The 27,269-nt window shown below is 42.8% G+C and overlaps 1 protein-coding gene across 1 annotated transcript in view; it reads right to left on the reverse strand.

Moving 5' to 3' along the window:
• LOC145401958 (uncharacterized) overlaps positions 1-27,269 on the reverse strand; it is a 189,911-nt gene that overhangs the window by 145,479 nt on the left and 17,163 nt on the right. Inside the window, exon 2 of the mRNA XM_080274063.1 lies at positions 8,424-8,594. Coding sequence (XP_080130189.1) covers positions 8,424-8,594 — 171 coding nt within the window. The remainder of the gene's footprint in view (positions 1-8,423; positions 8,595-27,269) is intronic.

Consider the following 27,269-nt stretch of genomic DNA (forward strand, 5'->3'; position numbering starts at 1 on the left):
GTGTGTAAGAAACAAAATTTGAATGCAAAGGCAGAAAAGAATAAAGTTCAGGTTTTTGAGAGCAATGATGTCAGAGTGCATAGTGAGGCTGAATGGTTGAGTGCTTTCATATACTACATCTGCAGTAGAATCTCATAAATTGCGTGTTTCTAAACAGCGAGTTCATGATATGCAGCAACATCATGCAACAGTTAGCAGTATCAATAATCTGTGAAAATTATACGTACAGTAAACCCTTGTTAACTTGTGATAATTAGGTTCCATCCCTCTATACGGGTTAGCATTTTTATGAGTTACCAGGAGGGTCCCCCCCCCAGTCCCTCCAAAAAGACATTACAGTATACAGTACAGTACATAAAAAAAAAAATAATAATAAAATAATAGAACCTTACCTTGTTATGGTACTGCAGAGAAGTATTCAAGCTCGGAGGAGGCCTTTGGCAGGGTGAACAGACGGATTGGGGGACTCTAGGTCACTTTTCTGAATACTTTTCTAATAAAAACACTTACGGTATCACTTTGAGCATTTTGAGTACACACACTTAGATTACTATACTATACACCGTAAACGCCATTACAGTACTGTATCACTTACATCAATTAACCTACAGAACATTATTTAGACTTGCAGTACTGTACATTTACACTACTTTATTCACTGTCACTGTCAGCACTACATTTACACGCTACAGACATACCACTTCATCACTGTCATTGTCAGTCTGGAAAATGTCCTTTGGTAAGTCTGAGGAAACAAGGTAGTCTACAATGCTGCCTGAAGACTCACTGCTGCAGGATGGCTGAGGCTCCATAGGTGCAACTAAGCTTAAAAAAGTCACTGATTTTTTCTGTTTGAGAGCCATCTGCTGCCTCTTTATCATAATAGCCCTCGTATGTCTCACCACTGGATAAAAGTTTTCAAAACCACTGTACTGCACCATACATTCCATAGTCTTGTCCAGGAAATAACGAAAATCTGAAAGTTTATAAGTGGGGGCCTCCTCATCATCATCACTGCCGTCTTCCTTGTCATCCCCTTCTGCAGCAGCAGCAGCCATCTCAGTGATTTCAGCCTCATTGTGACAGTGACAGCCCTGGTCCTGAGCGTCACTTTCGAGCCAGACTATAATGTCCTCCTCAGTGACGTCACACTCACCACTATCATGGGCTGTCTTCACAAAGTCCTCTGTGTTGAATCCTGTGAAGTCCATGTCCACATAAGTCCCCTTCAGAAGTTTGTTCCACACACTGGACAGAGTGGAGGCATCCAGTTCCTTCCAGCCCTCAGCCCACCTGAACAGTGCATTTCTCAAGTTACAGGCTTTGAAATTTTCTAGTGACTGAGCCCCCCTTGTATCCTCCTCTTAGTCCTGTTCGGTCTCAAGCACTACCAGGCACTCCCCTAGCTGCTTGTTGAGGTAGTGATGCTTGGTGGCCTCAATCACTCCCTGGTCCATAGGCTGAATGAGGGAGCTGGTGTTTGGGGGCATGAACAGCACCTTAATCCTTCCCCCATGGGCTACCAACTCCTCTGCACTGAGATGTGCTGGGGCATCGTGGAAGAGGAGAATGGCCTTTATTTCCTCAGCTGGAATGCTCATTTTTTCCTGAAATTTTATGACGGCAGGCACAAAGTGTTTGTGGAACTTCTCCTGTGTGAACCTGGCAGTTTTGTTGTGACTGTAGATCACCGGGAGCTTGTCCATGAGCTTGGCAATGGCCCTCGGATTCCTGGACTTGCCTACCACCATTGGCTTCAGTCTATGGGTACTGTTAGCATTGGCTCAGCACAGCACGAAGATGCGGTCCATCGTTATCTTGCGCCCACGGATGTGACCTTCCTTCATGTTGGCCTGGGTGTTGGAAGGCATAGCTTTCCAAAACAGGCCTGTCTCATTGGCGTTGTACACCTGCGAGAGAAGGAGGCCTGACAAAGCGATGATCTCGTGCAAGTGCTTTCGGAATGGCTCCATGGCATCCTCAGCAGCACTGTCACTTTCATCCACCACTTTCCAGTCTGCGAGGCAGTGGTGACTCCTGAACCTGTGGAGCCAACCAGGACTGGCACAGAAATCTGGCACCTTAACCCCTTAACAGCGGGGCGTCACTTTCGTGACGCTTGGGAGCAAGGGATCATACCGCGGGCGTCGCTTTTGTGATTCTGTGTTATTTTGAATTCACCGGGGCTTCCAAGTGGGGGCTTGTATCATCTATCAGTACTGCCAATGTCCAACACTAGTCAGCACTCCTAATCTCATCTGTACTCCCATCCATTGTTGACAATTTAGCCATTTCTCCCCGTTCTTGACTCCCCTCCCTACCCCCCCTCCATTACCCTATCCTCTCACCTGCCCGGCCGTGCTACGCTAAGTAAATCTTCCCTGGAATTTTTCACTGATTTCATCCATTGAAATAAGCCCTATGCCCTATTCTTACACCAAATAATATATACAAGAAAGAAATAAGGTAAGTGAGAGTGCCATACACCTGGAATTGGCTAATTATCACCTGACAACACCTCACGTGCACTCGTTCGCTAATTTTCGCTGTTTTTTTCCCCTTGAAATATGCCGTATAATCTATTTTCGTAATAAATATACATGTAAGGAGGGAAGGGAGAAGCCTAAGTGATATTTACATTCACCTGGAACTATCTAATTTATAATGTATTGCCTAGATATCCTGCCAATCATATCAGTGCTAGACAAAGCTGTTTCAAGATATAACACTGGTAGCTCTGAATATATATCTCCTAAGTAGGCCTCTAATCAATTTTCGTAATAAATATACATGTAAGGAGGGAAGGGAGAAGCCTAAGTGATATTTACATTCACCTGGAACTACCAAATTTATAATGTATTGTCTAGATTTCCTGCCAATCATATCAGTGCTAGACTTAGCTGTTTCAAGAAGTAATAATGGTAACTCTGAATAACCCCTAGCAGGCCTCCAGCTGGCCCTCGCTCCGTTATCAGTTTACTCTCACCTTCCGAAGCGAGAGTACGTATGTTTCTTCTTGCTGACTTCAAGGCCTTTTTTCACCCCCACGCAAATGGCCCTGTGACCTTTACCCCCTACTAAACCTCGTGTGGAAAGAGGTAAAGGGCTGACAATTGATAAAAGAGTGACTACGATCTTTCTATTGAGTAAAACAGTGCAAGTGGAATTGTAAATAATGTGTAAATAATGTGTAAACAGCAAGTGAAAGTAATGAACGTAAATATACGTGAACAATGGAAAATAGTTTTATAAGTTATTTCAAGTGACAGTGCACAACACAGTGTAAATAAAATAGAAATGTAAATAACGTAAAGAAAATAGAGAACGTAAATAGAAATGTAAATGAGTAGTATTATAAGAATACGAGTATATACCCTAGGAGTAATGAAAGTGAAAGTTTCACTCTAGCATGTCTGAATGCTATGAGTTATGAGAGTGAAGATGAAAGTGACATTCACTCTCAATGCCAGTATACAGGACGAGAAAGTGAATGCTACGTATTTTACTGAAAGAAATTGAATCCCTACAGTGACAATAAACTAATACTACTGAAGGAAACTTATGGATAAAGACTGTAGATATATATAAGTGTTATACAGTGATAGAAATATAAAGTGTGAGGGGTTTTATGAATAATAAATGACAGACTACCAAGAGCGAACTAGTGCCAGTGCGACGATCAGACGCGCTCGTAATTTCCATTGCTTTCACAGTGGTTTTTTTTTTGAGTATGGATCCCAAACTACTTGAAAATTGTAGAATAGTGTTTATAGTGTTTGTATCTGGCTGTGGTAATCATATTACGGGTTGTCGGGAAGTGTAAAGTGGAGACTTCGTTACCCTACTTCAGAGGTCTCCACAAGTCTTACGGTAACCGACGAAGGCTCAACAATCATTCCAGGAGAAAGCTGAAGGTATGTGCCATAAGCATATGTAATTTTATTATTCTAGGACTAATAACTGATTTTTGGCAAATATTTTTTGAGAGTCTGTTGGAGCCCAAATAACCCCGCGGCACACGCAAGTCATTGGTAAACAAGCCCGCGGTGTAGGGGTTAAGGTGCTTGGCCAACTTCGATGCGGCATTCTGAATGTCCATGCCATGGACAGGCACACCAACGGCATGCTCCTGCTTGTACTGCTTGTACACAGCGTCGTCCAGGATCAGATATTTCACAGGGCGCATCCTCTTCTTTGTAGTCCTTGGCTCACCATAGGTGTCCTGGGAAAAGGCAAAAGCATGACTCTTCCCCTTGCTCCTGGGTTTGATATCAAACTCAGAACAAATTGAATGAGTCGAAGCACCAGCTTCACATCGAGCCAACACCTTTAGCTTCTCTTGCAGGGTAAGGCTCTTCAGCTTAATGCCCTTCCTCCTGGATGGTACAGTGGGCCTCTTACTACCGTTAAAAGACATGATGGCAGGGTATGTAGGTCTTTTAGCACAATAAACAAAGTTTAATGCAATCAAAAGTAACAGCGAGCAGAGAGAGACGCGTCGCAAGCGAAGAATGGCAGCAAACTGAGCATCGCAGAGGCATGGGTGCGAGTTGGGTGTTTGTTTACAAACCTAACTCGCGCTTTTCCTGCAATTAAAGGGGTTAATACGAACTATTCTGTCCAAAACATGTTAACACGTGGAGCCTCTTGCGTCATGACTACGACTTTAACCTCATTACCTCCTATTCCACAAATTAATGAAAGTTTTTATGAGTTCATATATATATATTTTTTCATGATAGCCTCTATGACTTACCCTGAATTATGATTTACTGAAGTACGAATTAATGAGGGTATTCACGACTACAACCTCGAAAGTGAAGATATTCCAATGCTTTTTTGAACCTCTGTTATTCAGTGTTAGCACAAATGGTGGTTTCTTAGTAGGTAAAGTTGTATAAAAATGAGATTTTCTACTCTGTATCAGGTAGGCTAATTCTGAAGCATAAAAAGATCTGGGATGAGTTGCCAGACAATGCCTGATCGCTTAACACCTGCAGTGTTTCCTTATTTTGCCCGCGGTTTTCAACTTTGACGGAGTTTAAGTTGAATGTAAAGACCGTTGTTCTTGATCTCCATAACTGTGGTAAAGTGGTTTCCACTGGGATATTATCTAGGCTTACCTCCCTATGTGGATGTGGCCATATTAAACTTGCCTAGCAAAGCCAGTGACACACTCGCAGACCAACTTGCCTTCTTCATCTTAATATCCCATAATTTCCTTCTTAGTGGATCACAAGGGAATCATAAAAGTCACACAGAAGGTCTATTTGTTGCTGCACCCAAATGCAGCACAATCCAACCATTAATATGAGCAAAAATCACCAGTAAAAAAACACAGCATCCCCAATTTTGCAGCTACCAATAGTTTTGTTTGATAGCATTACGATGTGGTGATTATCACATGGTTTACTTAACCCCTGGGCAGCTGAGAGCTCTGAGCTAAGTCATGCCCTGGTGTGGCTATTTTCCGTTAACATTCGTTAAGAGCCTTCTGAGAGGTTTGTAGCACTCTGTCGAGCAGTCCTTCTCAGATGCTTGCAGCAACCAAGGGGTTAATTAGAGATGAGGATTAATACGGAAATCTTCAGTAGCTCAAATTAACAAAAGTAAAGCATTATTTTATCAACCAGTCATGTTTCACAGCAGGTGACAAGATATATGTTTAGATTAATCTGCAGACTGCGGCTACTAACAATTTGGATTGTCGGCATTATAATTCAGTGATTATCTCAGTGTTGGCATATGTAGAGATGAGGATTAAAAATGAAATCTTCAGCAGCTCAGATTAACAAAATTAAAGCATTATTTTATTCAGCAACCAGTCAAATATCACAGCAGGTGATCAGGTGTATTTTTAGACAAATCTGCAGTCAGCTGATTCAGCCAGCACCCAGGTTGTAAGCTGTTTGCACTAAAATGTCACCACGTTGGCCAACCAATCAGCAAGCAGCGGAAAATATTGGCTGTCCAGTCCCTTTGTAGGGCCTCTGTTAATTACTAAACCAATCATATTCATGCATAGCACTTAATCTAAGCTAATTACAGCACTTCCCTCCCAACCAAGCATAAAGGGCAGCGCACAAGAGCCCTGCCGCCTGGCTCATGCTTGTGCTTTGTCTCCTCTCTGGTGACAGTGTGTGGTTCTGGTGTGGTGTACAAGGATTTTTTTTTTTCCCGTTTCCTCCACCTGCCCAGCTTTACGGTGGCCGACTGTAACTCTCCTAAGCCTACAACTTCTCTTAGGAAGGTGAAGAAGCCAATGTTAACTTACATCCAGAAGTTAGATGCAATAAGGAGGAACCCCTCCCCCCTCCCCATCCATTCAAGCAATGTCGTCAGTCATAGTCAGGTAAGAATCTTACAATATGGTTCATTTCCTTTAAATGCTTAGCTAATTTCTTTTCCAAGTTGTTAGAGTTCACTGATGATCAGTTTGATGTTGGTTTGGGGGTAAGGGGGGCAACTTTTTCAAAATGACGGACTCATAAGTAATTTTTCCCATAAGATTACTTATTTCTAAAGTGCGAAATTCTGAAATTGTGACATGTGCCCAGTCTCATATGACTGTGATTTAGGCAATTCCATTGTACAGTATATGCTGAACAAGGATGGGAGTATAGAGGATGAACTGTGAGAAAGGATACAGCAGAAAAGGAGGGTTGCATGTACATTGGAGGCACTGGCAAGGAATAGGGAGGTAAGCATTGAAGTAAAAGTCATAGCACAACAATACAGTGAACCCTCAGCTTATTATCAACAATTTAGTTTCTAAAGCTGCTGCAGAAACAACATCAGCATGTCCCTTCAACTCAGTATAATAATTATAATGTGTTAACCAGTTCTATACCCTGATTGCCAATTTCTCACTAAAAACCGTATACCTGTATATACATTATGACCCCAACTTGCCTACTGATGTGAGTAACCCAATTCTGTCAGGCAGAGCAAACGCTTCAACAGCAGACCCCAATTTGCATACTGATGTGAGTAAGCCAATTCTGTCATGCAGAGCAAATGCTTCAACTGCAGAGCCCAACTTGCCTACTGATGTGAGTAACCCAATTCTGTCAGGCAGAGCAAACGCTTCAACAGCAGTGACAACTGCCACCGCAGAGGCGTCCTATGCAGTGAACCATTGTTCCCTAGCGGTGAACATAGCCTCGCCACAGCATGGCATGGGGTAGAGGGTGGAGGATTGGTTTTGGGATGGACATTGCATTTCTCTCTCCATCCAGGTAAAAGGGGTACCAAAGTAGGCTCCACATCACCTTGTAATTTGGTTATATGGTTACCACCCAGCAATGTAAATGGTTGTCTGGGTTATAGAAAACCACTAGTGTAGAGTCACCTGAAGGCAGCACTACACTCAGTGAGTGGATAATGGGCACCCCCTTCTGCCACTGAATTTCCCTACTGACATGCCTTCTAAAGATGTAACCTACTGTACAGAGGTAAAAAGGATATAAGACAGTGACGCTTAAGAGATCTGAAGTAAAAAGTAATAAAATGGTGGCTGTCACTATCACTAACTATAGTTACCATCATTACCACTACCAAAGCTACCATTAGCATCACTAGCACTACTACAACTACCATCCATGCCACCATGTGGCAAGAGTTTTCTGCCAATACCATTCAGCATTTGCAACATGGTGACAGTGTCATATAAGTTGTTGCTGGCATGAGTTTTCTGTTGCTATCAATTCGCATTCATTGTGACAGCACTGCATACAGTACATGATGAATGGTTTGCATTTGGTTAGATAGCAGAAAAGGAAAAAGTATATGTGGGATGTGCATACATTGTGGGTCTACTGTACTGCATTCCCCACTCTAATGTATGGAATGGAAGCTTGGAACCTGCTGGAAGGACGTAAATTAACAATGACGGGAGTGGTAATGGATTATCCCAAGAGATGCATGTGGAATTATGTGGAGTGACAGACAAATGAGGATGTCTGAGAAAATTGCAGTGCTGATCCAGATTTGCTGGAAACTGCAGAAGTACCTTGAGATGGTCTGCCTAATTGGAGAGAATGATGAGTAAAATGACTGAGACAGTGCATGTGAGTGAGATAGGAGGGAAAAGGAGGAGGGGGTGGAAAAGTAGCTAGCTATATAAATGAGGGTGATGTTAGATGGAGAGAAGGCAGTTTAAATGCAGAAAAAAGTGATACACAAGCGATTTATTTGTAGATAACGTTTTCAGAATTAAAGAAACTGACTACAGATAGATACACAGACAGACAGATGATCCAGATCTCTCTCTCTCTCTTTCTCTCAAGATCTTAGAAAGGGTCTTTTTGAGTATGTATAAACAGCTTCAACAGATCAAAGGGTTTGCTTTAAAGCAGCAGATAAATATAAAGCATTACACACAGCAACTTTTTAAATCTTTAAATGATACGAAGTATACATACCCTTCCGTTTGATATCATTAAGGTATGGTCCCAATGCGAAGAGAACAAAGTCCGGTGCATAACCTAGCTCAGGCTTCTTGGCTCTTGCAGCAGTAAGCAGAGACATGGTGATTTCAGACAGGTAGTCAAACATGAGGTAGTCCAGCTGGCCATGTTGGATCAGCTGTGGTGCTGAGAAAAAGTGTACATGATCCATCAGTCTCAAAGTGAATAATCAGAAAGTACCAAAGATATGATCAGACAGTAACAAAAAACATGATCTAACTATCAAAGCACATGAATGGACAATATCAAAATACATGATAGGACAGTAACATTCTATAGTGATATGACAGGATGTATTATACAGTAGTTATATACTGAACATGAAATCACTAAGTCTGAGGAGACCTAACCTTAAGAAGCACTTTGCTGGTAGTGACATATTGTTAGCTCAGTAAACTGTGCAGAATTATGGTTTGGTGACGTTTTGTTGTGTCCTGAGGGCAAGGACAAGCAACGGATAATTCAAGCCTTCTCCAGCATCAGTGTCAGTAACAATATCAATGAGGATTTGACACTAATAAAATTATACAGTATTAATAAAACATATGAATGTACAAGAGGGAAGTCTTAGGTGCTTTGTGATTCTATAGGTAAGTCTGCAGCCAGAAAAGTCAAGTGCTCTACCAGTAAAACTGCATTTTCATGATAAACAGGCACACTGGTATTAGCCTGCACAAGGAAATTTAAGTATTATCCTAATGATGACAGCATTGTACTACAAAGGATTACATGCCTCAGTACAAAGGCAATATCAGCTACCTTCACAGTGTCTTAACATTTGTCTTCCTAAATTAATCACTGACAATGATCAGACCTTTGACTCTGAGTGACACCGTTTTTTAGTTTACTACTGTTGCTACGCAATAATTTTCTGCAGCTTCAGAAAAACTTAACCTATTTATCCATCTATCTATCTATCTGTCTATATGTACAGCTACTGCAAACTGACTTAGGACCTCTCCCCACAAGGTATTAAAAAACACTGAAATCATAGTATATTGTTCATGAAATGCCATTCATTAATATGAAATCATGTTTCCCTTGTTTTTTAGGATCAGCTGGATGCATTTTGGCATGGAATCACTTAGATCTCTAAAGTAATCTAAGAACATCTCTTTGCACCAAACATTTGTCAGTTCAGACTTAACCCATTAACTGCTCTATACATCCTGGGCTATTCCGAGTGCAACGGCTCAATACAGCCCTTGCTGCACAGGTGAATTTCGAATATAGTGCCATGGTGACCAAGGCCAACCCATGCAAGCATGTTTGAGCCTTCAAAACCAAAACCGAAAAAGAAAATGAAAACCATACATTCCAATTAGGGAATCAGACACTTCGATGTTCATCCATGGCTTTACCAAGGTAAATATTGAGCTAATATTTCGTTACTACTGTATATACTTTGGAATGTGTTCTCTCAACTCTTAAGACAAAATTTGGCTTTTGGGAAATTTCATTTTTACCCCTATGTCTGCGCACCACGGACACCACCAAAAAACCGCCATGCACAGTTAACGGGTTAAGGTTGTCCAGATTGGGTGTCTTCTTCTCTGCCATGATTTTCTTCATCTTTGCCCAGCAATTTTCTATCGGATTTATATCTGGACTGTTGCCAGGCCAGTTGAGGACCTCAATCCGATTATCTTGAAGCCATTTTGTCACCTTTCTTGACATGTGACATAGAGCTGAATCATGCATGAAAAAGTCGCACCCATGAATAGCAAAAAAGTTTAACAAATGATCTTTCAGAACTTGAATGTACCGGCCACCATTCATTATCAAGTTCTTAGGAAGAAAGTAGAGGCCTCCCCTTCCCATTTCACCTGGGAAACACCCCCATACCATTACTGATTATGGGTACTGTACTTAACAATCGGCACTGTGTAAGCAGGGTCATATCGACTACGGGAAGCAGGGCGATGAACCTTGGCAGAACGCACCTGGCACACTTGAAATGTGCTTTCATCGGAAAACATAACTTTTCCACTCATCCGATGTCCAGTGTGCATACTTCCTGGCAAACTGAATGTGTTGCTTCTTCATGCGGTCAGTGAGAAGCAGTTTCTTGGCTGCAGTGTGGCTTAGCAAACCCAGCTCCTTCTGCAAGCAGTGTTGGATAGTTCAAACTGAGACGTCTTGTAACAGCTGGGGATGCATTCTCTTCAATTCTGCTGCTATCAGTCGAGGATTCTTGATTACAGGTAAGCCCTTAATTCACGCAAGGGTTAGGTTCCCAGACCCTTCGCGTATGTGGTAAATTCACATATACATTCTGCCCTTGTGAGCATATAATTACGCATGTCTGTTAAGTATATTGCACCTGAATAATGCTGTTTATGCACTACATAAAGTATGAAAAACAACAAAAATGTAAGAAATTTAAAACTGAAACCTTACAAGCAGAGGCGTAGGTGGAGGCACTTCAGCAGTCTGGTGCACTAGCCCTCACTGCCTCCTGTATGCTACATTCTGCCTTCTTTATTGTATAAACAGTTGACTCATTCACCCCAAACATACGGTTCAAAGACAATTCACAGGCGTAGTTGGAGACACTTTAGCACAGTCTGGTGCACTAGCCCTCACTGTCTCCCGTATGCTATGTTCTGCCTTCTTTATTGTATGAACAGTTGACTCACCCCAAACATACGGTTCTAAGACAATTCACCATCAAGTCAATTCACCGTCAAAACATGGACGATTCGCCGTCATTCTATTAATATACTTATTATTGATTAATTAATACTTTAATAACTAATTTTCAGGAGGATTTTATAACTCATATAAGTAAAAAACTAGTGTACTGTACTTGCTAAATAAACTGATATGTAAATAAATGACGGGGAATTGTCGTGACAAAGAATTGTCGCCGACATTCCTCCCTGAAGTTTGTCCAACACTTTAACTTTCTCTGTCAGTGACACCACTTTACCAGCCTGCTTTGGTGTGTTACCACATGCATCACTAGCACTACGCTTAGGCCCCATGTTGGCAGACAAGGCAATCAATCACTGGAAGGCAGAAAAATAAGCCACAAATAACGATTCGCGAGTCACGCATGGTTCGACCGTCGGATTCAAACTGACTGTGTGGTGCGTGGCAGACTGACCTCCCACACACACATACACATATGTATGCACACAAGCAGCAGGTAGGCATTTTTATATTTTATTTATTTCTCTTGTATATTAAAATAACTTAATTGAATACTATAATTTTACGTTTTAATTATTGTACAAAAAATTCGTGGATAACCGACCTCGCGTGAAAAAAGTTTGCGTGAATTAAGGGATTACCTGTACTGCCTTCTTCAGAAGCATATCTGTATGTCTGGAAGTTGTCCTTTTCTTTCCACCGCCATGCTTGTGCTCTGGTACAACATCAGGTGGCAGGCCACGAGCTGCAGCAAGAATCTTCATGATGGTCAACTTTGCTCGTCCAGTACACTCACAAATCCTGTTGATAGGGACATTATCCTGCCTCCATGCAATGATATGGACCCTCTAATCCCTTGAGCAGTACTTTCCAGGCTTGACAATTCGACTCTAGCAAAATAACAAGGCAAACAGTAATGCATACGAAAAAAGAGGGAGGTGCAAGCTCAGAACGATGGGAACATATACTCCCACTCTCGCATCTGGGCAAGCACTGATGTGCTGAATGTTTCACCACCTCCGCCAACACCAGAGGAGTTGCTAGTTACTTCTTGCCCCAAAAAATCACTTGGTAGAGGTGGAAACACAAAGCAAACACAGACAACTCTTCCATAGCAATTCTGTGTGTGTAGGTCCTAAGTCAATTTGCGGTGGGTGTATATACAGTATATATACATATACTGCATATATATATATATATATATATATATATATATATATATATATATACGGGATTATGGCGTCTGGCAATAGATAGATAGATAGATATACTGTATCTTAGGTACCTAACCCCCGTCGATAATGAGGGTGTACTGTATATATATATATTATACAGTAAATCACTCCAATATTCGACGTAATAGAGCCATAGGTAGGTCCGGATATTGGTTCTGTCCGGATATTGGGCCCCAGCTTATGGACTTGTACTTATGGACCCTAACTCAGAGAAACACCTATACAACTCCCTCTGGACATGCATAGCACCTATTTAAGACCCAAATCACACCAGTAAGGCACATAAATGACTGAAATAAATGCAAAAGAAACATAAAATGAGGGTTTAGAAGTATGTTCATACATTAATAAACATTCTGGTCACTGGCTCCTGGACTGGTTCTTATGGACCCTAACCTAGCCTAACTCAGAAAAACACACTCCTACTGCACATGCATACCTACTAACACCCTATTCACACCAATAAAGGACATTAAAGAGTGAAATGAGGTAAGTATAGTATGGAAAAAAGTACAGTATAAAACATTCTGGCTACTTACAGCAAGTCCCTGGCCACCTCGATGAATAACCGCCTCCTCTCGGACTCTGACAGTAAGAACGATTTCCTGAAGCACTTGCAGTACACTGTTCCTGAAGTCTTGCACTGAACTTAGTCAATAACACACAGAAGTCCGTTCTCTTCACAGTGTGCACTTTTGTCTAAATAATGCTCCATTGTAACTTACTAAGTGTTGCACTTTAACTTTTCCCATTCTTTTCATTTTCCAAAGCCAAAACAAACAAGTCTATTTACGTTAAATTTTTTTCTATAGAGTCTTTTCTCTCACAACTTTAAATCCTTAACACAACACACTGTTTTTTTCACTGCACAACACTCAATTTTCCCGTGTGGTCTAGTGGAGAAGTTCTTGCTGTTTATTCACTGTCAGAGTCCGAGAGTATCACTGGCAGGCGACCTAGGGGTGCACTGCTAGGTCGTGGTCATGGCGTACCCACTGCAGAGGACTCTGAAGACAGCCGCAAACTCACGTCGAGCGGTGACTCCACCGTGGCTGATGTGCTGGGCTGTGGCTTGGAGCATGAGGGCCTGTCTTGGGGAGGCAACGGAGTGGAGCCAGGGCTGGGGACAGAGGGGGTCACGGGCCTGAAAAAACTGTCAATGGTTGATTGACGCAATGACCGACGATTCTGACCATTGATGATGTGCTGCCTGAAAGCACGCACTTCCTCCATGAGTCCCAAGGGCCCCATCTCCCTGTCGCAGACCGGGTGTTCCAGGTAGTCTAGGACGAACTCTAGATGTTCCTGGAGTGCGCTCAGCTTGGGGATGGCTGAAGAGTGTCCTGCTGAGAGGAGTCCGCATCATCGTCGCCTTCAGCGTCGGAATCTTCAAGTTCAAGTTCAGTACTGACACCTGCAACCGAAGACGCGATCTCGATATCAGACAACGTCTGATACCCAGGATCGCCCTCGTCCTCATCCAACCACTCACGAACATCGTCCACATCTACATCGTAGCCGCATGGAAGTCATCCACGTCAAACCCTAGAAAATCGTACTCCACATCCGTTCCGAGAAGCAGACGAGACCAACCATTTTCCAGAGTTTTCACAGGGACTTCCTTCCATGCACTAGCCCAGTTGTACAGCGCAGACTTGATGTTGTAGCGGCGAAGGTTTTCCAAAGTCCGCTTGCCTTGTGTGTCCCGTCCCTCCCTGCGCTCGTCCTTGTCCTCGAGAACAACCATCACCTCGTCCAGGAACTTCCGACGGTATAGGCGCTTTGTTGCCACGATCACTCCTTGGTCTATTGGTTGGATGAGAGCAGTCGTATTAGGTGGCAGAAACATGCACCTAATACGGCCATTTTCAGCAACCAAGTCCTTGTCGCACGGGTGGGCAGGTGCATTGTCGAGTAGAAGGAGGGCCTTTACCTGGTCGCGCGGGATTCCCAGTGTCTTCGTCTGGTAATGGATGACCTCCTTGACGAAGTGACGGTGAAACCAGTCTTTGAAGATCACAGCTGTGAACCATGCCTTCAAAGAAAGGTACCAGACGATAGGAAGGACATCCATCACCCCACGAAGGCACCGAGGCTGCTTTGTGTGGCCAACAACAACGGGCTTAAGCCGGTGCAAGCCGTTAGCACTGGCACAACACAAAGCAGATATCCGTTCCTTGGAAAGCTTGCAGCCAGGTACACGCTTCTCTGTCTCCTCGGCTAGAGTGTTCGTTGGCAACGAGCGATAGAATAGGCCAGTTTCGTCAGCGTTGTAGACTTGATCGAGAGTTAGGCCCTCCCTGTCGATCAAGCCCTTCACCTTGTCCCGAAACTCGTCAACTCCATCCTCGTTAGCGTCCAATGCTTCGCCATGTGCTTTACGGTTGGTAAGGCCATTCCGCAACTTGAACGCGAAGAGCCAACCCTTGGATGCCTTGAAGTCTAGGGTGTTGTGAAGCCTGGCGAACTTCTCAGCAGCAGCCTTCAGCTCCGTTCCACGTACCATCACACCAGCAGCACGCTGTTGTTGATACCAAATCAACGTGGATCGGTCGATTTCTGCAAACTTGGGGGTAAACATAACCTTCCTTTCCACACTGCGTTTGCTTCTCGACGAGGAGTCAGCTGTGTACTGTGTGAGTTTGTCTCGGGACCTCTTGATATCGAACAAAGTAGACCGGGCCAGGTTAAACTCGCAGAGAATGCGGGAAGAAGACCACCCCGCATCTACTTTCTCCAGTATCTCCCTCTTCTTCTCCAGAGTCAACACCACTTTCTTCCTTTTCTCAGGTGGCGGGGCCATCATCACACACACTAAGAGGAGGCCCGAGAGCAGCAGGAGGCCCTGCAGCAGGTAGGGCACCACCACAAAAGCGATCACGTGGGCAGCCATTACGACGAGCGTGCACTCACGGTGAGAGACAGGCGGAAAGTGGGGAAGATGCAGCGGCACTCTATCGGACGTTGGAGGAATGACGTGCCAAAATAATGCTCTCCCGCGGCACGCGCAGTAAGTTCAAATTACGGACGGGAAAAAATCGGTTTATTTTTTTATTTTTTTGGGTTTTCGGACCATTTTGGGAATGTTGGATCCCAGGACGATTACGTCCGGGTAGTGGGGATGTTCGGTTATTGGGCATCCGGATATTAGAGTGATTACTGTATATATATATACAGTGAGTCCTTGATATAGAAAAGGGATAGGGACCAAAAAAAACTTCCGTAATTCAAAATTTCGTGTATCGGAACAATTTTCCCCACTGAAATACACACATAAATGGGGGGATGTGTTCCAGGACCCCCTCGGATCCCCACCTAAATTTCACCCCCCCCTATTAAGAAGTAAGCAATACCTGTATACCATTGTAGAAAAGGTGGCCATATTCTTGTACTGTACATCTCCTTTTTCTTCGTCACAGTTCCAACGGTGGAAACAGCATGGCCTAAAGCACGCCCAATCTCCGAGACTCCCTGCCCCTCCTCGTTGGAGGGGCAATTTCTTTTTCAGAATTAGAGTATGGTGCTGCTGCTTCTTTGCAGTAGGCTCCCCCAGTGCTAGAGATGATGCAGGGCGCTTGGGAGGCATGGAGAAACAATACAAAAAGGTGAAGGGCTGCAAAAATATCCTCATGTACAGCAAGGCTGTGAGGAGAGGAGGGACGTGGGCTCAACTGAGAAGCACGCGAAAATTTGTTTACCAGAGAGGAGTTACTTCGTTTTCTCTCGGCAAGCGAGTGAGGCGTTATGCTCTGCGCCCATTTTGAATTTTTCATACAGTATTCTATTAACCCCTTCGTAGTTGCCGGCCTTGAACAACACTTCACTGTTTTGGTGTGAATGACGTTGAGTTAGGGCATTATAAAAAACTGCAAACAATTACAGGAAGGGAACGAAGGTCACTGGTGTGGGTACATGGCCCTACTCTACCATCCCATCAGTCAGGCATTCTTTTCACTCCACTCCAATGTGTACATGCTTATGTTACATGCGCCCTAATTTTGAGTAAGATTCTTTCAGCAAGAGAACATAATATACCACCCTCAAAATAGTCAGAAAAATGTAGAAGACAAACTAGAGGAATATGAACTGAATTGGTATGGTCTTTAGGCTGTATGCTTACGCGAAAGATTATGGGTTTTACAATTCTAAGAGATGATATGGAACAAAAGTGCTGTATTTGCTAATCAGAAAAAAATACTCTTTCGTCCCACATTTTCTCGTAGGTTAGCATTCAGTTCCACATTCTTCATTCGGTATCTTCCCAATACTGTATATTTCAGACCGACTGAGCACAGTTATTTCTGCTCCTTAGAGTTAGTGTACATTTACTGCTCATTTTTTTGTTTGTTCTTATGTGTATGAGTGAAAGAGAGAGGACTGTTATATACAATAATGTATTCCATTATCGCTCTCATTGCTGCTGGCCCGGAACAACGCCTTACTGTACTGGTGTCAGTGACGTTGAGTTAGGGAGAGCTAAAAAAAACTGCGAGCAATTATAGGAAGGGAATGAGGGTCTATCTACTACTATCTACTGCCAGACGCCATAATCCCGTAAGGGGTGGCCATTTGACTTTGAGTTAGTTGTTTTACGGGGAGGGGCACTAACCCTCCACCAACCCACTTGTTAACACGTAGGGAGCACGTATGGTTTGGTTATATAGTTACCACCCAGCACTGTAAATGGTTTCTTGGCTTACAGGAAACCATTAGGCTTGTCATTCAATGTAAAGCCACCTGTAAAGGAAAGAAAAGCAACAAGAAGTGACAGGAATGAGGGTCACTGGTGTGTTTACACGACCCTACTCTACTAACTCAAGCAGTCTGGCGTTCACAGTTCATTTCATCCTACATGTTTTCGCCCAATGTATACATGCTGATGCAACACGCATCCTAATTTTATTAATTCTTACACGAATCATAGCAAATCATAGGATGGGTTTATGGGGGGGGGGGAAAAAAAAAAAAAAAAGGAGTGCCAGACGAGTCTTTTCACATATGTAAGAAAAAGAAATTGATTTTAAAACTTTGAAAAAATGGTCCCAAGGCTGACCACAGGAGCAAGCAAATATCTGAACCCACAGCCACTGAGGGGGCTAAACATACGTTTTACTTTTAGCAGTAAAAGCATCTTACCAATCAGCTCTTCCTGATAGTCTGTTATATTTTTCAGATTATTTCTGGGTTGGTAAATACAGTAAACATTTCTTATTAAATCTGTTTCCCCATAATTTTTAGCTGTTCTGGTGTGACAACTCTTGTTTATTTTGTTAACATAATGGCAGAAAGGACTGTTCTTCCCTAAGTGTTTAAGTAAACCTGGTCTAACTGAGCTTATCTGTACCTAATCATTTTAACCTAACCTAACCTTCATTTGGGAAGTTAGGAAACGATATCCACCTTTGAGCATGTTGAGTTTCTTCCACAGCGCTGGAAACGATCGTTGGGGAACGTGACGATAATAATGGGGAGGAAATTTTTCAGCAAGAAAAAGTAATTTGACAAACTGAAAGTTGTCAGAAAATTACAGAAACAAGCTGGAGGATTATGCATTGAATTGATAAGGTCTTTCTGCTGCTTCAAGTGTACAATGAAAGACACAAGTATCTTCCCAAAGTCTGACGAATATAGCATGGGAAAATCGAACCATTTGAAACATGCACTAGTAGAAACAGGGTTTTCATTGCATTTCACCTGGTGTAAATTTTCTTCAGACTGAACTGGGAAGATAGTTATGTCTTTCATTGTACATTTACCAGTAAATAAATCATTCTAACTACTGTATTTCCAATTTCCTTTGAAGAGTGACAGTACGATGCTGTTTCTTCTTTGTACCTGGTTCCCTGGATGCTGGAGATGATGCAGGGCGCTGGGGAGGCATGGTGAAAATACAAAAAGGTGAAGAACAGCGAAAAACAGCATAACTTACAGCGAAGCTGAGAGGAGTGGACGGACGTGACTCGACTGGAAAGCCCGCGAAAATGTGTTTACCAGAGAGGGGTTAGTTCGTTTTCTCGCCGTTAGCGAGCACGGTGCTGTGCAGCGCTCCCATTTTGAATTGTTCGTATTTCCTCTCGTATCGTTTTTCATACCATTGAGACAGATACTTACATATTGTGGAATTTGTCCTACATTTATCGGAAATTCATACTTCGAGTTTTCATATTTCAAGGACTCACTGTGTATATATATACAGTATACAGTACAATCCCAGTTAACTGGGTGGCTTGAGGAATTTACATTCCCGGTTACAGATTTTTCCCATAGTTCTAATATTCAAATCTATACAAAGACGATAATTATCACAACAGTAAATACAATTCAGGTACTCATCACTCACATCAGGGGCCACATTAAAAGATTCCACCTGAAAAATTGCCTCGTAAACACACACCATGGTCATAGTGCACGTGCATGCAATGCCTTGCAGTACTGCAAAATGCACGTCCATTCTGTTAACTACCGAATAATTTGTTGTATGTACTGCACTCATAAAAATGGAAAACTAAAGAAATGAAATCCTGAATATTTATTGGTGAATTATCACAACACCTGTGCCCCCACATGAACTTTGTTTACGGTCCCGGCCCCGACTGACCGCCACCATTCCGCCACTCATCAGTTTTGCACCATTCTGTTAACTACCGAAGTATTCGTTGTATGTACTGCACTCATAAAAGTGGAAAAATAAAGAAATAAAATCTTGAACATTTATTGGTGAACTGATGTTAAGACTGCACTGTAGAATTATCATGACACCTGTGCCCCCACACAAGCTTTGTTTACGGTCCCGGCCCCGACTGACCACCACCATCCACCCTTCACCCGCCAATCAGCTGTTTTGCACAAAATAAAATACATGATGTACATATGAAGTGCAAACATATTATTTTTTTTTTCTTCCAACAAAGTAAACCTTCATTCCTATTAAATTTTTTTTCTTTTCATCTTTGCCAGCACACATGCATTCTAAGATGAATTTATGTGGTGCAAGTTAGAGTCAGTCTGTTAGGAAGAAAAACACCGGTGTTTGCTGTTTGCTGACTTGCTCTCTCCTGAGATGTCTGGTTTACAAATTCCATGCCTGTCTTTGAAACGATTTAACCATCCAATACTGAAATCACACTCGACTTCTATATTCATTTTACTGTGAAACTCTCTTGCTTTTTCTTGTATAAGAGGACCAGAAATAGGTGCTCCCCTAGATCTTTCTAAGCAAAACCACTTGAACGATGAAGAGTATGCCATTTTTCAATGGACTTACTTGTCTCGCTTTTCATGAAAAATTCAATGAGCTTGGATGCTTGGGCCTTGATATCATAAACCGTTGAATTTCCTACATTATATTCAGTCATCAGTGTTTTATAATGTTCGCCTTTTTCAAGTCTATTACATATGTCCAGCTTCTGTTTCAAGGTAAGCACGACACGCTTACGTTTAGTTTGCTTTTTAGGCATTTTGGAGTGATGAAATTACCGTCCATCAGAGCAACACAACAGCAAAAGAGCTTGTTTACTGTCTGGTGGTAAAAAGCAGACTGGTGATTAGTGGAAATTGTGGAGGGTGTGGAGGATGACTGAATTCAAGTAGGGGAAAGAGGGAAGAGGAGGGCTGGTTAAGAGGATTTACTAGGGATTTACATTCGCCAGAAATGCCTTCACCTCGCTTAGTCCAACTTCACCCAGCCTCGTGTGACACGATAAAACGGCCGTTTGGCAGTCCATTCAAACTGGTGCACAGTTATAACTTACTGACATTTTTACCAGCCCTTGAATTTTTCCATTTTTCTGAGTATTCCGTTTGTCTGGATACCGGATAGCAGGGATTGTACTGTATGTATATACTGTATATATATACAGTATATATATATATATATATATATATATATATATATATTACATGTATATTTATATATATATAAAATATACATAGCATGTATTTTATATTTATGTATAAATATATACAGGTATATGCAGTATACATACGAGGCCCCACGTGCAAGAGTATACCCATGCGCCATTTTTTAAAACTGGCAGAAATCGCGTTTAAAGTTCTTACAACTTTGAAGAATGATACCGCAAAAACTATTATACCTAGGATAATGGCGTTTACATCATCTTAAAGCTGACTGTCTCTACTTTATCCAGAAACTTTTTAGTAAAGGTTGGTTGGTCAGTGGGGTGTGCCAGCTGAAGTACATGGGAATGGTAGTGCTTTGGTGGACATCTGTGCTTGTATGGGGTTGGCAATAGCCAACACCTACTTTCGTCATAAGATGATCCACCGGTATACATGGAGAGTAATGAGGAGGATGGATGGCGAACTTGTTGAATGAAAGGCAATGATAGACTACGTGTGTGTGGATGAGTGAATGAGAAGACAAGTGTTGGATGCAAGAGTGTGGAGAGGGTGGGGGAATGGAGTCTCAGACCATCACTTAGTGATGGCCAAGGGAAAGATGCAAAGAAAGTGGTTGAGGAGGCGAAGAGAAAGACAGGAGGAAGCAGCTCCTGTGAGAAGAGTGGAGAAATTGCAAGATAGTGAGAAAATGACAGAGTATAAGAGCATAGTGGAAGAAAGATTGGGAAGGTATGAGCTAGAGCAGATGGAAGGGGTGGAAGACGTATGTAATATATTCACGGAAGAGATAGGTGCAGCGTGTGAGGCGGTTTGTGGAGTGAGGAGGAGATGCAAGGGTGTGCAAGGGACAGCATGGTGGAATGATGAGGGGAAACGAGCTGTGGAACAAAAGAAGAAGGCATTTGGTGAATGGTTGGCGAGTAGAGGTAGGGGAGAAGATGAGAGAGAGAAGAGAGAGGTATATGTGGGCAGGAGAAGGGAGGTTAAGAGACTGGTGAAGAAGAGTAAGAAGAAAGTGGATGAAGAGTTTGGGAGGAATCTGAGTGTGAAATGAAGGAAGAGTAAGAAATTGTTTTGGAAGGAGGTAAAGAAAGTAAGGCAGTGTGAAAGGGGAAATAATAGGGGAGTGAAAGATAGGAATAATAGATTGTTGGTGGAGAAGAGAGAGAAACTGAGGAGATGGAAGGAGCACTTTGAGGATTTGTTCAATGTAGAGAGTGATAGCAGTGTGAGTATAAGTGGTTGGGGAATGGCTGGGAGAAGAAGAGATGAGAGGAGGGAGGAAGAGATCAGTAGGGCGGAAGTAGTGGAAGCGATGAAGATTAAGCTGGGAAAGGCCCTAGGAATTGATGGAGTGTGTGGTGAAATGCTTAGGTATGGGGGTGAGATTGCTGTGGAGTGGATATGGAAGTTGTGTAGATTGGCTTGGGAAGAGGGAAGGGTTCCAGAGGACTGGAAATCAGGTATAATTGTTCCCCTGTACAAAGGAAAAGGGGAGAGAGAAGTATGTGGTAACCATAGGGGTATTTGCCTTCTTAGTGTAACTGGTAAAATATATGGTAGAATACTCATTGATAGGGTTAGGCATATGACAGAGGAGCTAGTTGGAGAAGAACAAGGGGGATTTAGGAAGGGAAAAGGGTGTGTGGATCAGATATTTGTTCCAAGATGTTTAGTGGAGAAGTATCTAGAGAAGGGAAGGAAAGTGTATGCTGCCTTCATGGACTTGGAGAAAGCTTATGACAGAATAGATAGGCAAGGTATGTGGAAGGTATTAAGAATATATGGAGTGGAGGGGAAAATGTTGAGTGCTGTGAAGAGTATGTACAAAGGAGCTAGGGCTACGGTGCGAATGGATGGTGAGCTGAGTGAGTTCTTTGATCTCAATGTGGGACTGAAACAGGGGTGTGTGATGTCTGCATGGCTGTTTAATATATATATGGATGGGGTTGTAAAGGAGGTGCAAGGTAGGGCAGTGGATGTGGGGCTGGCCCTAATGAATGAGGGTGAGATTTGGAAGCTTCCGGTGTTGCTGTTTGCTGATGATACAGTATTGTTGAGTGAAGATGAATGGGAGTTGCAAGGTTTGGTGAATGAATTAGGGACAGTGTGTAGGAGGAGGAAGCTGAAAGTTCATGTAAACAAAAGTAAAGTTATGGTGTTTGAGAGGAATGAAGTCACAGAGTGTGCAGTGAGGTTGGATGGTGAGGATATGGAGAATGTGAGTGCATTCAAGTACTTGGGTAGTGTGATGAGTAAGGATGGAATTTTGGGGGATGAAGTACGTGAAAGGGTACAGCAGGGAAGGAAGGTTGTTGGTACACTGAAAGCAGTGATGAGAAATAGGGAGGTGAGTATGGAAGTTAAGAAGTCACTGCATGATGGTATTGTGATCCCTACCCTGACGTATGGAAGCGAGGCGTGGACCTTGCAAGAGGGGAACAAGTCAAGAGTGAGGGCAGTGGAAATGAGCTACTTGTGAGGAGCATGTGGAGTGACGTGGAGGGACAGGTTGACGAATGAAGAAGTGAAGGAACGTTGTCGGGTAGATGTGGATGTGGTTGAGAAGATTAGGAGAAATACACTGAGGTGGTTTGGACATGTGGAGAGAATGAAGAATGAAAGACTGACTAAGAGGGTGTATGTAGGTGAGGTGGAGGGAGGGAGAGGGAGGGGTAGACCGAGGATGAGGTGGAGGGATGGAGTTGAGAGGCATATGAGGGAGGGGGGGGTGAGTTGGGGGGAGGGTAGTCAAATGGTGGGTGAGAGAGTGACTTGGAGGCGTTTTGTCTGCGGCCACCCTTTGCGGGATTAGGGCGTCGGGCTAGATAGATAGACTATTGTTTTTAACCGAAAAAAAAAAAATCGACATATTAGCATACAATGCTGCTACTTTTATGCATAAACTAGTACCTCAGGACAATAGCTAGCGAGTTCCTTTAAGTTGTAAGATGAAGTTGAATGTCTGTAGAAAGGTTAGTTATGAATATGCCTGGTTTTGTCAAAAAAAAGTAAGTTTTATAAATTTTTCAAAAAAATTATCAATACGCGGCATTTTCTTTTTCACCTGGTCCTTGTTGTTCTGTGAACAATAGACACTTTGCATCTATTAAGTGCAATAACAAACAAAATAACACCAATTATACTAGGAATAATGATGTTTTACATAAATAATCTTATTAATGAATACAGTGGCTGCTGCAATAAAAAATACAATGGTTCAATAAAAAAACTAACTTCACTGAAGGAGTTGATGAACACAAAGCCATGGGAAGTTATGGAAGGTTATTATTTCTTTTTACTGAAAAAACAAAGTCAAAACTCACACTGTGTCCTGCTGTGGTGTTATAACCACCAAAATTACTTAGGTTATGACACACAACAGAGCGTGCACACCGCTTGGTCAGCCAGAAAAAGCTTGGGACAAGAGCATTAGTATTACTACAGCACAGCAAAAAGGCTTGGGATGAGACTATCCTCATCGCCTTGGTGATTGTTAACACTACTTCACGCATAAAATGGCGCACTGAGAAGCCATTCTCCGTGAGGATGGTGCATAGGTATACTCTTGCTCCAATCGTAGTGGCGAAAAGCCTTTGATAAAGGTTGGCAATGTAAACCCAATGTTATTTTTATGGGTTTTCGCCCTTATGTCTTGGGTCATACATCACATCCACCAAGTCCACGTGAAAGTACATACTCTGAGGGACTGTGGGATAGCATTATCTCAATTTTCGACAAGGTGGCGCAAGGGTATACTCTTGCACGCGGGGCCTCACATATATATGTGTTTGTGTATATATATACTATATATATATATATATATATATATATATTTATACATATAAGTAACCCCTCCAATATCCGACGTAATAGAGCCATAGGCAGGTCCGGATAGTGGTCCTGTCCGGATATTGGGCCCCAGCTTATGGACTTGTACTTATGGACCCTAACTCAGAGAAACACCTATACAACTCCCTCTGGATATGCATAGCACCTATTTAAGACCCAAATCACACCAATAAGGCACATAAAAGACTGAAATAAATGCAAAAGAAGCATAAAATGAGGGTTTTGAGGTAGGTTCATACAATATTCAACATTCTGGGTACTTACCAGTGCCTGGCTCCTGGACTGGTACTTATGGACCTTAACCTAGCCTAACTCAGAAAAACACCGTCCTACTGCACATGCATAGCTCCTAACACCTTATTCACACCAATAAAGGACATTAAAGAGTGAAATGAGGTGTTTGAGGTAAGTATAGTATGGAAAAAAGTACAGTATGAAACATTCCTTCTACTTTTTTTTTTTTTTTTTTTAATGCGAGGAAGAAGGAACCAAAGGCCATGAGCCCACAGTAACAGTTCCCTCCAAGAGAAAAACAATACAATAGAGAGCCAAATTCAAGATCCGATCATTTTGAGATGCCTGGACACACTGCGTTTGAAAGACTGGAGATCATAGGCAGCAGGAAATACAGACAGAGGGAGACAGTTCCAGAGCTGACCTGTTGCATAAGTGAAAGACTGGGAGTAACGGTTAACTCTTGCATTAGAGAGTTGGACAGAAAAAGGATGAGAGTTTGCTGCCAGACGGGTGCTACGCGCCCATCGTAGAGGTGGAGGAATGCAAGCAGACAGTTCAGAGGAGCAGTGACCATTAAAGTAGCGATAGAAAAGAGATAAAGATGCAACAGTGCGGCGAAGAGACAGAGGTTGAAGGGAGCCAGTAAGAGGAGGAGAGTTAATGAGACAAAAAGCCTTTGACTCCACCCTATTGAGAAGAGCTGTATGTGGGGAGCCTCCCCACACATGAGAGTTGTACTCCACACAGGGGCGGATAAAACCCCTGTATAGAGTCAACAATTGCGCAGGGGTAAAGAAAGAGCGGAGTCGGCTTAGCACACCCAATCTCTTGGAAGCAGATTTTACAAGAGATGTAATATGATCTTTCCAAGATAAGTCCCGAGTAAATGAAACCCCAAGCATGTTCAAGGATGATGCAGGATTAAGCTGAATATTATTAAACATTAGTGGGTATACCTGTGGAAGATTTTGTCGGGTTGATAGGTGTAAGAACTGAGTCTTAGATGCATTAAAGACAACCATATTATTTTTACCCCAGTCAGAGATACGAGCTAAGTCAGACATTAGGTGTGCCACAGCCTCATCCCTTGTTTGTTGAAGTAACTGTTGAGATGGGCGTTGCGGGAACCGAATGGAAAGGTGAAGGGTGGAGTCATCAGCATATGAGTGGATAGGGTTAGATGTACAGCTTAGAAGATCATTGATGAATAAAAGGAAGAGAGTTGGTGATAGGACAGAGCCCTGGGGAACACCACTGTTGATAGATCTAGGAGAAGAACGATGGCCGTCTACAACAGCGGCTATAGAACGACCAGAAAGGAAGCTAGCGATGAAGGCACAGATAGAAGGATAGAAACCGTAGGAGCGAAGTTTGGAAATTAAAGATTTATGCCAGACTCGATCGAAAGCCTTTGAGATGTCAAGTGCAATGGCAAAGCTTTCGCCAAAGTCCCGAAAGGAGGATGACCAGGAGTCTGAAAGGTAGGTGAGAAGATCGCCAGTGGAGCGTCCCTGACGGAACCCATACTGACGATCGGAAAGAAGGTTGTGATAGGAAAGATGCCTTAAAATTTTTCTATTAAGAATTGACTCGAAAACTTTTGAAATACAGGACGTTAAAGCAATTGGACGATAGTTGGAGGGTTGGGAGTGGTCACCCTTCTTTGGGACTGGCTGAATGAGAGCAAACTTCCAGCAAGAAGGAAAGGTACAACTTGACAGACAAAGGCGAAAGAGTTTGCCTAGGCAGGGTGTAAGCACAGAAGCACAGTTCTTGAGAACAACAGGAGGGACCCCATCAGGCCCATATGCCTTGTTAGTACTGAGGCCAGTGATGGCAGAAAATACATCAACTGAAGAAATTTTAATGTCAGCCATGTGGAAGTCAGAGGGAGGAAGTGATGGAGGAACAGCACCGGAATCGTCTAAGGTAGAATTGGAGGAGAAAGTCTGTGTGAAGAGATCTGCTTTATCAGTAGAAGAAATAGCTACAGAACCATCAGAGCAGAAAAGAGGAGGGAAGGATGATGAGGTAAAGTTGTTAGAAAGATTTTTGGCAAGATGCCAGAAGGAGCAGGAAGAATTCGAGTCGGAGAGTTGAGAGCATTTAGTATGGATGAAATTATTTTTAGTAGAGCGAAGAACAGACCTAGCACGATTCCGGGCAGAAACGTAAAGATGATGTGATTCAGGGGTGGGTTGGCTCCGGTACCTTTTGTAGGCCCTCTCCTTGTTGCGGACAGCATTAGAACAAGCGTGATTAAACCAAGGCTTTCTTGCATTAGTCAAAGGATATGAGAAAGGAATGTATGCTTCCATGCCCAAGAGAATAACATCTGTAATGCGCAAGGCACACTCAGATGGCTCACGGCCATGGAAGCAATAATCATTCCAGGGAAAATCAAAGAAGTACTGCCTGAGGGCCTCCCAGTCCGCGGCTCCAAAATGCCACAGACGACGTTTCCCGGGAGGGTCCACAGGCCGTACCGGAGTGATAGGACAGGTTAAGGTAATAAGGTTGTGATCGGAGGAGCCCAACAGAGAGAAAAGATTAACAGAGTAAGCAGAAGGATTAGTTGTGAGGAAGAGGTCAAGTATGTTGGAGCTCTCTCCAAGGCGGTCAGGGATACGGGTAGGGTGCTGTACAAGCTGCTCTAGGTCATTAAGGATAGAAAAGATGTAGGCTTGTTCACCAGGTGGATCCGTGAAAGGAGAGGAGAGCCAAAGGTGGTGGTGAACATTGAAATCTCCAAGAATGGAGATTTCAGAGAAAGAAGAAATGGATAGAATGTGTTCCATCGTAGAAGTAAGATAGTCGAAGAATTTTTGATAGTCAGTAGAATTAGGGGATAAGTAAATAGAACAGATATATTTAGTCAGAGAATGACAGGAAAGCCGAAGCCAGAGTGTGGAGAATTCAGAAGAATCAAGTTCAGGAACATGAGAGCAAGATAAGTCGTTGC

This window comes from Coenobita brevimanus, chromosome 57, assembly GCF_032717465.1.
Source record: "Coenobita brevimanus isolate Jiangsu-jjx chromosome 57, ASM3271746v2, whole genome shotgun sequence".
In the NCBI taxonomy this organism is placed as follows: Eukaryota; Metazoa; Arthropoda; class Malacostraca; order Decapoda; family Coenobitidae; genus Coenobita; species Coenobita brevimanus.